The following is an 11348-nucleotide window of genomic DNA, read 5'->3' on the forward strand; positions in this document are numbered from 1 at the left end:
TGAATACACTTTAACTCACTGGCGATCACTGTCTATGCCTGTTGCTGTGGTTTTGTTTAGAGCAGTTACAACACGGCAGCTGCCGCCTATAGTGGTCGGATATATAAACAACATCTTGAAAAACGTGTTTTATGTAACCTTAAGGATCGACATAGTGTTTTAAAAAATCTATACAATATTGGGATAGATAGTATCGCAATACTCAACAGTATCGTTATTTTCTAACAGCCCTTGTTAGCCTAGCTGACCTTCAAGTTCAAACCATACTAGCCTATAACTAGCTAGAAAAGATAGTTAGCTAGCTGCTAACCTTCAACATCATGAATGAATTGTAGTTTACATTTTGAATTCAGAGTTAGGTAACTTGTACTCTGAAATTTTCTAGTTCTTTGTCTCCGCCCACTAAGGTTTAATTCAACCAATCAGATTATTTCTGCCTGTAGACCAGCTCTGCATCTGACAAAGGTCCTGGGTCGGATTCGAACCCAGGAGGTCGCGCCCACATAGACCACTGAGCCACCAGGACACCCATCTGAGAAATGTTTATGGAACTAAAACTAGTAACTAGCGGCAATTTTTGGCCAATGTAGACTCCAACTTAACAGCCCCAACCTTCCAAACTATAGATAGGGAAAATCCAGGTGAAGACTAACTGCCTGTCATGCCTCTTGATTAATGTAATTCCACCCTGATGATAAGATATTGGACTTAAGATACTGTATAGGTGAGTTGGGTAAGCTCGGTTCATGAGCAAACAAAGTGTAAAAAATGAACTTAATAGAATGTAAACTCTTTCTCCACCTTAAAGTAGCGGTAGATGGCCACCACAGTCATGAGGCCGATGCTGGCTGAGCGGTTGGCGAACATCAGGAAGAGGTTGAAGCGGCACAAGCTGTCTCCAAAGACCCAGTGGCCCCTGAGCAAGGCATCGATGTTCAGCGGCACACTCACTAGAACCAGGAAGTCAGCGATCACCAGGTTGAAGAGGAACAAGATGTTGGGATTCCAGGTCTTCAGTCGGAAGCAGAAGATCCACAGGGCGACAGCGTTTCCCAGCAGCCCCAGCACCACGATGACGGTGGTGAGGATAGGCTGCTGCAGGTGACCTCCTCGCTGTGGTTGGCAGTCACCGGCAGGAGTCCCGGTCGTGAAGTCTGGCATCATGGTGGTGAAGTTGCTGCTAAGCTCCGGCATTTTGGCAAAATGGAGCTCTGACTTTGTCTCTTAGATGAAAAATAATGTTGTGTTGGTCAGTTCTGTCTAGACAGAGCAGCTTGGTCAAACTAACGAGAACAAGCCACTCAGTTTGGTGGCAAAACAACCAAAAGGTGATCGTTTTTAAAATCCTTTCTTTGAAAGTGATGGGTTTGGTATCAAACACTGTGGCGCCACACTGAGGAAAGCTCAGAGATGGAGCGTATTCAGGACATCTGACTCCTGACTTCCTCTTTTCACCTTCTTCCTTATTTCAGGAGGCTGAAATCTGTTGAAAAGAAACAGATAAGAGTTGTGTTTGTATGTTGAGCACTTCCACTTTTTCAAGGGTCAAAGAAAAGGGAATTTTGGATGAATTTTTGCACTTTAGGAACATCGGTTCAAATCCAAACGTCTGTCTTTCAATAAGAGACCAGGCTTTTATGTCAAAAATTTTAATCAGATCTGCCTTGAAATGTAGACATGTTGACAAAATGTACTTATTGTAAGTCGCTTTGGAGAAAAGCGTCTGCTAAATGACGTAATGTAATGTAATGTAGAAATTTTATCTTTAAAAAAAAAGTGAATTATTAATAATCAACATCTATATTTAAGAGCAGTTTAAAGATGCTATAATGTTGTTCGTGGTTCGATCTGTTGCTGAATGACAAGTGATTTCTCACCTGTTTAATTTAACAAATTCAAATATCTACCTTCCATCTTCAAATATTGCTATCTATAAACCATAATACTGTATATTATCAGTCAAATTAAACAAACATTCCCCAAATTAAACATGACTAGTCGTATTAGAAAACTACAAAAATATAAAAATATATAAGAAATAATGGCCATTCAGATTATTTATTCTTTTGGTGTCAAACAATAATTCAGGAAACATAAGCTGCCAGTCAAAAGTTCAGACCCACCTGACTGAATGTTCTGTGTGTTTCATTCTCTTAAAGCCATTCTGATCTAAAGGCTTCTGCTTAAATGCTTGAAATGAGTTTCTTAGACAAATATAAATAGTGAAGTTGATCCTATGTATGAATTTCTTTCCAAAGCCTTTGCCTTTCCTTCAAGGCAAAGGGCGGCTTCTTTAAAGAATCTAAAATATAAGATAGTTTGGATTTGTTTAACACTTTTTTGGTCACTGCATAATTCCATTTGTGTTATTTCATAGTTTTGATGTCTTTACTATTATTCTAAAATGTGGAAAATAATAAAAATAAAGAAAATGCAAGTCAAAACTTTTGACAGGTAGTGTATGTTTCCTGCATTTCTTTCTGACACTGAAAAAAACTGACACCATTTTGACTGCACAGTACTGTATATATGTAAATACCAAATATATCAAAATATATTAGACAAACCAATTATATGAATAAACATGTGGTTTAAAATATATACGACTATAATATAATATAATGTAACTATGGAAACTAAGTATGCAAAGCAAATCTATGTACGCTACATATATTCTTGTGAAATGTATCTATTAAAATGTACACACACGTAGTTTACATTTACACATCAGTTTAATATAAAGTTATTTGTCTTACCAGTATGTATTGTATTGTATGATGGTTTCTGCAGCAGGTGTTGGACGGGATGGACGGGTGTATTTATGGGGTTGAGCTTTCATCACGCCTGTCCTGACCGTCAGCCGTTACCACACCGCCACACTGTAAAAAATGAAACCTTCATTTTTCTTTTCTATGGTAAAAAATTCTAAAATGTACACCCACATGTTCATTGTTATGTCGTTTAAAACTGTTTTCAATAAAAATATTTTGAAAAAAAAAAAAAAAAATGAAACCTAAACTCTGACATCAGGAGAGGCAACAAGAAAGACACTCCAAATTTTTGTGAGTATTTGGTGTGGTTTTGTTGAAAAATCCAAAAATGTGTGGTCTTGTACGGCTCTAAAGACCCATCGTGTCGTTTGGTTATCAAGTGTCCCAGACTTGCAAACTTATGGCAAGCCAGATAATGGCCAATCAAAACCATTGCAGCCTAGGACAGATCAATCAGTTTGATTCTGTACATTTCTTATTTTATGCGTTCCGTATGTTATTATGCACACATGATAAGCAACATTTTTTATCATACATGTAAAATAAGAAGTGTTATCATACGTGTATTACATAAAATGGAACATGTATGATTTTATGTGGAGAACTGTTCAGTGTTGGCGGAGGTTTGTGCTCTTCTAGACTTCTGTTGATCGATTAATCGATTCATCAACAAATCCTTAGGATGAGAGAGAGAGAGAGGAATGACGTGACAAATGTCCAGCGCCGGATTCAAACCCACGACATCGCAGTTTCATGGTTCAAACCTTAGCCACCAGAGCCGGGACGCCCCTCAAAATAATAATAGTTAATTTTTTTCATGTACTGTAAACCAGTGATTCTCAATCTTTTTCATATCATGGACCCCTAATTTGGAGCAGAGCTGAACTGAATCACGCAAACTGAATAATGTGGAACCTTTATGACGGAAACTTACTTTACTTAAGAAATACTTATTTTACTTAAGAAATACTCAGAGGTCTGCAAGGCAAACCACACGTCTTCTGTGGAAAACCAGTCGTGATCAGGCTAGTGGTGATTTCAGAACTTCCTGAATCTGTGTTTGACTGCCTCAGCGCCGCATTTCGTCTGAATGCCTGTTGAAATCCTGAGCTGCAGACTGAGAGGAAATGTGACAACATTTTACCCAGCAGCACCCAGGCTGCAAAAAATAACAAGTGACATTAATTTTAGGTCAAATTATTACTAATGCAGTGCTGAAGTGTCAGTATGAACTTGTTTTTGATAATGTAACATGTTCTGAGACATTTACAGCAGTGGTTCTCAACAGGGGGTCCGGGGACCACCAGGGGTCCTTGATGAGGATCCAGGGGGTCCCCAGCAAACTGATGAATTGTTAAACTTCAGCATTATTTCATTTACAAGAAGTTAACACAGTTAGAGAATGTAGAGGAATTACTGTTTTGATCATAGTTTCTCTGTTATCTCTCTACCTACAATACAGAGAGTCATGGAATTCTGGACAAAATCATATCTAACAATAAAAATATTCTCAGATTTGGGTTCAAGAGACAAAATCTCATCAAATGGGGGTCCGTGGCCCTAATGTGGACTGAATTTGGGGTCCTTGAGGTTGAGAATCACTGATCTAGACGACCTGATTCTCATGGCCCGTTCGAAAGAATTGGCTATTTTGCACACATGCAGCACTTAACCAGGTTAGGTTTTGCCATCAATTGGGAAAAGAGCGCACCCATACCACATCAACAGGCGGTGTCTTTGGGAGTGCAGCTGGACTCCGCCACACTACGGGCATGAGTGTCAGAACCCAGACAGACGGCCGTGTTGGAGGCGGTTCGGCGGGCGAGACGGGGCGGAACGGTGACGGCTTTGACCGTCATGCGGCTCCTGGGTCTCATGGCGGTGGCTCACCCTGTGGTTCCACTGGGGCTGCTCCATATGAGATGCCTTCAGAGATGGTTTGCCAGATTGCGTTTGGATCCATGACGTCACAAACGGCACATGGTGACCATTCCCCCGACAGCCAGGGAGGACCTGGCGTAATAGGGGACCCCCCAAATACTGGCGGAGGGAACACCGCTGGGGAGAGTGACCTCCTACGTGTCGGTGTTCACAGACGCCTCCCTGACGGGTTGGGGGGGAACCTGCCTGGGGCAGTCAGTCGGTGGTGTGTGGCCTTCAGGCACAAACCACCACATCAACCTACTAGAGCTGACTGCAGTCATGCTGGTCCTACAGCACTTCCTGCCTCTGTTACAGGGGAAGGATGTGCTAGTGAAGACCGACAACCGTTCGACAGTGGCCTACATCAACAGACAGGGCGGAGTACGATCCTCATCGTTGTTAAAGGCTGCCGAGAACCTGTGGCACTGGGCCACAGAGCACCTCCGTTCTCTCAAGGCGCTGCATATTCCATGCCTGGAGAACACGGGGGCCGACCTCATGTCGAGGGGCGGCCCCTGGAGGACGAATGGAGATTGCATCCCGACATAGTGGACCAGATTTGGTCCCGATTCGGGAAGGCGGAAGTGGACCTGTTCGCCACCCGGCAGAACGCCCACTGTCCCCTGTGGTTCTCTCTGTTTCCCCGAGACGCTCCCCCATTGGGGGTGGATGCGTTCGGACACGCGCCATGGCCAGGAAAGCTGCTGTATGCTTTTCCTCCCCTCCGTCTCATTCCTCCCCTGCTGGCGAGAGTGAGAGTGGAGTGACTGTCGCTCATTCTGGTGGCCCCGGACCGCACGACGGCACCGTGGTACACGGAGATGAGACAGCTGCTGGTGGCTCCACCCTGGACAGTTCCCCAGTTTTGGGGGGCATTGTCTCAGGCGAACGGAGCGATAGGTGCGATGCCCAGCCTGGGACAGCCTCTCAAGGTTTGGTTCCTGAGAGGGACAGACTGATGCGCGCTGGACCTGCTACGGATGTGGTGCAGGCCATCCAGCGCGTGAGGGCTCAATCCACCATTGATAGCTACAAGGCTAAATGGTTGGGCTTTCAAAAGTGGTGCGGGGAGCAGAACATCGATCCTTTGAACTGTTCAATTGGATCTGTTCTCTCTTTTCTCCAGTGCCTGCTGGAAAGGCGGTTGGCGCTCTCCACTAATAAAGTGTATGCGTCGGCAATCTCTTCCTGCCATGAGGGGTTTGGAGAGAGGTCGGTTTTCGGCCACCCCCTCATGAAGCGTTTTTTGCAGGGGGCTAGGAGAAAACGCCCAGTGGTGCATTCCACTGCCCCTCAGTGGGAGCTGCCTTTGGTCTTGGAGGCTCTTTCTAAGGAGACTTTTGAACCGCTTACGCAGACTTCTCTTAAGCTGTTGTCGGTCAAGACAGCTCTGCTGCTTGCTTTGACCTCAGCTAAAAGAGTGAGTAACTTGTGCGCTCTTTCGGTCCATCCCAGCTGTTTGCTGATACGTGGGGACCTGAGTGGCGCCACACTCAGACAGAATCCGTCTTTTGCACCCAAGGACATCAATAGTTCTTTTCGGTCTAGGACGATTCAAAGCAGAGACTCGCCCACTGGTGGTGGGTAGGGACCCTCCTGCAGCCATCCGCGCACACTCAACACGGAGTGTGGCTGCGTCGACGGCATTGTTCAGTGGAACAGGTGTGGAGGAGATCTGCACAGCGGCGTCCCGGTCGATGCCCTGTCCATTCATCAGGTTCTATCTGTTGGATGTGTCTGGGTCATTCTCTGGTTCTGTACTCAGTACTGGTACACGAGACCTGTGAAGAAATGATCTAATAGGCCCGAGTCTCTCATGTTGTAGCTCGATGGAGATCAGCCATTGGGTTGGTCAGCGCTACACCTTACTGTTTTGTCAACGTGATTTAAGTGTAACGTTGGTTTTCACGCCCCCCATTCTATAGACATGGGTGTGAGCGGAATCATATCTGGCTGACCTATTGCACTGTTACAGTCAATCCAGGCTATGACACAGCATGTTGTTTGTGTTAGTGTCTCGGCAGTGAGTGAAGTCATCGCCTCTGTGTGAAATAGAACGATAGTTACTTATTGTAACGGTAGATCTATGATCACAGGCGGAGCCCTCTAACAGCTCACCCTGCCGCTCCACGAGTCGCTGAAGACTTAGTGGATGCTGAATGAGGGGCCGCTTGCTATTTATAAGTTTGAGGCCCCATAGGGGGTGTATAGGCTCATCCTGATTGGCTGAGCACGTGCATGCAAATTTTCAGTGCGCTGAGGTGACTAGATGAGTGACTAAGCCAATAGAGAGCCCTGTTAGAGGGCTCCGCTTGTGATCATAGAACTACAGTTACAATACGTAACTATTGTTTCTGTGCTCACTGTACTGTAGTCATATTGTTAATTGTTAGGAGTTCAAAATGGCTTTTGAATCAAGCTGAAGAGGCTTTAACCAGCTGTGGCTGTTCATGTCAGGAGTTCAAGATTTCTCCCTTAAATAGATTTATTATATAGAGATTATTGTACAGATTGTTGGATGTTTGTCTTTGAGAAGAAAAGTGTATTGCTTTTATTTTTGCCTCTGTCAGACTAACAATTGCTCTGAAAACAATTATTTCTCTTTTGTACACCACACACCGACAAAATATCTCACATACATTTTATATTGACAAATATTAAATCATTTCCATTGATAATTAATGTTGTATAATGTTACTACAACAGTATATGTGATTAGATAAGGTTATAATCCATAAAGTACATTGAATATGGATAATTTTTGTAAAGATTCTATCATATCAAGGAAGGATATAAAACCAGAGAAGAAAAGAAAAAATAAATAAAATGAAATAAGACCACTAAGAACTAATACATTTAAAAAGAAAGAAAAATACATAAAAGTTAAAGAGATGTTTAGAAAAAAAGGGATAATTTCTTTGTATTTTCAACCATTCATGATCTGATAGGAATACCTTCAGTTTGGATTATAATAACATTTCTACACATTTCAGTTGATTTCTTTTCATTACTATAATAACAGACAATGTCTCGCTGTGATTGGTCAGGCCCAGTAGTTCCTACTGGCTGCCTATAGAGGGCGATAAAAGACATGAATCACTTACTGGCCCTTCAAGCTAACCAAGAAAAAAGAAGTCATTAGATGATGAAGCTGGAAACTGGGTCATCACAGCAAAGAGCACATGAGGTAAAGAGATAAGAATGAGGTACTGAAGGGAAGTATACTGAAGATACTGAAGATAAAACCAGCAATCACACCATAACAACACAGGAAATGGTCCTCAGTGAGTCGTCTGTCTCTTGGGTTACACATCATTAGCCTGTTTGCTAAAGGAACGTTAGCTAGTGGAAGTGTTTACAGCAGAGCAGCGGCAGACAGGCTGCAGCTTGTTTGAGGGGTTTTTCTTCAGTGTTTTTTGTTATTTATCTCAGTTATGGCTGAGCCATGCATAGACCAGACTGCAGGTTTATTTACAATATTTTAATTTGTCTCTCCCCTCACATTTTTTTCCATTTCACTCAGTGGCTTCGACCAGAAATCTCCTGGCACAAAGTTACTTTACATATTCATTCAGGACAAGACAGACAACAAACCAGACTGCAGAGCATCTTCAGGAAAAAAGGTTGTCAAAATTCATTTATAAGTTTCAATCGGGAAAAGGAAATTTTGTCGCAATAAAAAATGAGATCATATTATATATTGAATTTCTGTTTCTTTATTTTGTATAGATACACACACAAGTCAAAATATTGTATTTCCACGCTTAACAGACGCAGGCCAATCGGGAAGAAGCAGACCAGAACTCACAGACATGCGGTGACAGATGTCTCCTCCTACAGTTTTTACACTGCAGATCCACATTATACACCAAAACATTCAGCGCATTGTGATGAAATGCGCTATTACTTTTCAATGCAATACATGTTACAGTTTTTGAGATATTTGAGTTTTATTGCGATGTATTTTCCAACACACACAAATGTCGGAATGTTCAGAGGGGGTGATGTCATCAACTGCCCTGGACACCTGCAAATCGTTAGAACACAGTGCCAGGTGTGGAGAACACACACACACACACACACACACACACATTCTCTCTCTCCCCCAACCCTCCGTATTTGGAAGATGGGGTGACAGAGAGTGAGACAGATGGCGAGCCAGTTGTCCTCTCAAGTGTGACATCATTTTTCGTCCCATATAAGGGAATGTGGCCCCGCCCCCTTTCAGTCTAATGTGAAAATGAATAGAGAAGCAAAATGATGGGAAAGCCCTTAACTGCGTCCAACTCTAATACTGACTCTTTCTGCCTTCAGGTTCCTCTGTTCTGCTTTTCTTTATTAGTTGAGCTGAATCTGATGAAAACAATAAAACATCTAGCAGACTGAGCTTAGCATTCAGTGTTTCATGAGAACACAACATCCACACCATGGCTGTTAGAAAAATAGTTTTTAAACATTCAGTCACATGTTAAAATCTGTAATAACTTTCTCATATGTCATTTCTACTGACATTATTTCACCCATTTTAAGATCTATTATTCTAGTGGAATGGCTTATTCCACTGCCTCACTCCCTCTGTCGGCCCTCATGGATCTCAGTTCCTGCTGCGTCGTCGACTGAGTTCCAGACGAGGAGGCTGCGGCCTCGCCGTCGCTCGCCTTGTGACCGCAGCGCAGGGCGGCGGGCAGCGAGCTGCAGAGCGCCTTCCTGAACATGGAGCTGGAGAAGCAGTAGATGACGGGATCCAGGGCCGAGTTCAGGAAGTTCAAGCCGAACGACACGATGGTGAGCTGGGTGAAGGTGTAGAACGAGGCGCAGTCCCACGGCCGGTACGATCGGATGATCCACAGCCCGATGGTCGTCAGCGTCCCGGGCAGGAAACACACGGCGAACACCCCGACGATCACGGCGCACACCCGCATCGCCCTGCGCACCTTCTGAGCCTTGTCCATCTGCCGCCGCCGCAGGATGCAGGAGATCCGGGCGGAGCAGAACAGCAGCATGGCCAGCGGGAGGAAAAACTCCAGCACCGACAGGATCCGGTGCATCCCGACCAGGATGATGATTGCCCGCGACGCCTCTTTGTAGGAAGTGAAGAAGAAGCACTGGGTGTTGATACCGCTGCCCTTGATGTGGCTGTAGGCCAGCATGGGAACCCGAGGACCAATCACCAGCAGCCAGAGGAATGCGGCCACGAACCCAGCCTGCTTCTTGTTCATGCGGTTGAACCGGTGATGGGGGTGGACGACCTGGAAGAAGAGGAGAATGAAAAAGACAGTTTAGATAGTTTATAATATAACAAGGCTGCAGAAAGACTGAATACGACACTTCCTGCTGGGTCACAAACTGAAGACTGATCAACAAACTGGGTCACCTGACCAAGGGAATCTGATGTTGAAAGACCTGAAACACCCAGTGACTCCACTTTACTTCAATGATGAAGAGCAATACAAGGACAGATTGGTGTTTTAGGAACATTTCTCAGAGGCAGAGCTGCTCTGGAGGGAGAAATGTTCTGATTGGTTGAGTTAAACCTCAGTGGGCGGAGCCAAAGAACCACAGTTTTTCTGTCTAAGTAACATTAGACTGAAGCTCAGTGAAAAAGACAAGAGGTAAGGGGGAGGAAACTAATATTATGAAGCCTAGCGCTCTGCTACTAACTGACAAAATACAATCTATCCATACTAAGTTATCTACGTTAGCTAGTTAGCTAGCTGACCTTCAAGTTCAAACTAGCTATACTAGCCTATAGCTATCTAGGTAAGCTAGTTAGCTAGCTGCTGAGCTTCAACATCAGGAATTAATGAAAAAAATACAAATAAGTCATTGATATTTATGTTTTAGTTATATTTTGACAGAGTTTCTTCTTTGCCATTCAAATTTGCCAGTTAGCTAACTTGCGCTCTGAGAAATTGAGTTCTTTGGCTCCACCCACTGAGGTTTAACTCAACCAATCTGATTATTTCTGCCTCCAGAGCCGCTCTGCCTCAGAGAAAGGTTTGTAGAACTAAAACTACAATCTGCAAAAGAAGATGGATTTATAAACCATTGTAACTAGTGGCAATTTTTGGACAGTAGACATAACAGATTTTAGGAAAGATCTGAGTGAAGACAAACTGCCTGTCATGCCCCTTGATTAATTTGAATAAATTCCACCCTGAGTATAAGATATTGGACTTAAGATACTGTAAATAGGTGAGTTGGGTAAGCTTGGCTCAAATGAACTTAATAGAATGTAAACTCTTTCTCCACCTTAAAGTAGCGGTAGATGGCCACCACAGTCATGAGGCCGATGCTGGCTGAGCGGTTGGCGAACATCAGGAAGAGGTTGATGCGGCACAAGCCGTCTCCAAAGACCCAGTGGCCCCTGATCAAGGCATCGATCCTCAGCGGCAGACTCACTAGAACCAGGAAGTCAGCGATCACCAGGTTGAAGAGGAACAAGTTGTTGGGATTCCAGGTCTTCAGTCGGAAGCAGAAGATCCACAGGGCGACAGCGTTTCCCAGCAGCCCCAGCACCACGTCAATGGTGAGGATGGGTGGCAGGATCAGGCCCTCCAGGTAAATACCGGCTGGCGGGCAGCCACCGCCTGGGGTCTGGGTCGTGAAATTTGGCATCATGGTGGTGAAGTTGCTGCTCAGCTCTGGCAGCAT

General features: G+C 44.1%; 1 protein-coding gene and 1 pseudogene across 1 annotated transcript; both read right to left on the bottom strand.

The window, feature by feature from the left end:
• The window catches only part of LOC139929931 (hydroxycarboxylic acid receptor 2-like), a 3405-nt pseudogene extending 2211 nt beyond the window's left edge, over positions 1 to 1194 (bottom strand).
• Positions 1195 to 8408: 7214 nt separating this feature from the next.
• On the bottom strand, positions 8409 to 11348 carry LOC139923759 (hydroxycarboxylic acid receptor 2-like). Its single transcript, XM_071914596.2, has 2 exons — positions 10947 to 11348; positions 8409 to 9943 (listed from the first exon to the last, which is right to left on the bottom strand). The coding sequence occupies exons 1-2, from the start codon at positions 11346 to 11348 to the stop codon at positions 9248 to 9250; spliced, it is 1098 nt and encodes a 365-aa protein (XP_071770697.1). The 3' UTR covers positions 8409 to 9247.

Source organism: Centroberyx gerrardi, chromosome 20, assembly GCF_048128805.1.
Source record: "Centroberyx gerrardi isolate f3 chromosome 20, fCenGer3.hap1.cur.20231027, whole genome shotgun sequence".
Taxonomy (NCBI): domain Eukaryota; kingdom Metazoa; phylum Chordata; class Actinopteri; order Beryciformes; family Berycidae; genus Centroberyx; species Centroberyx gerrardi.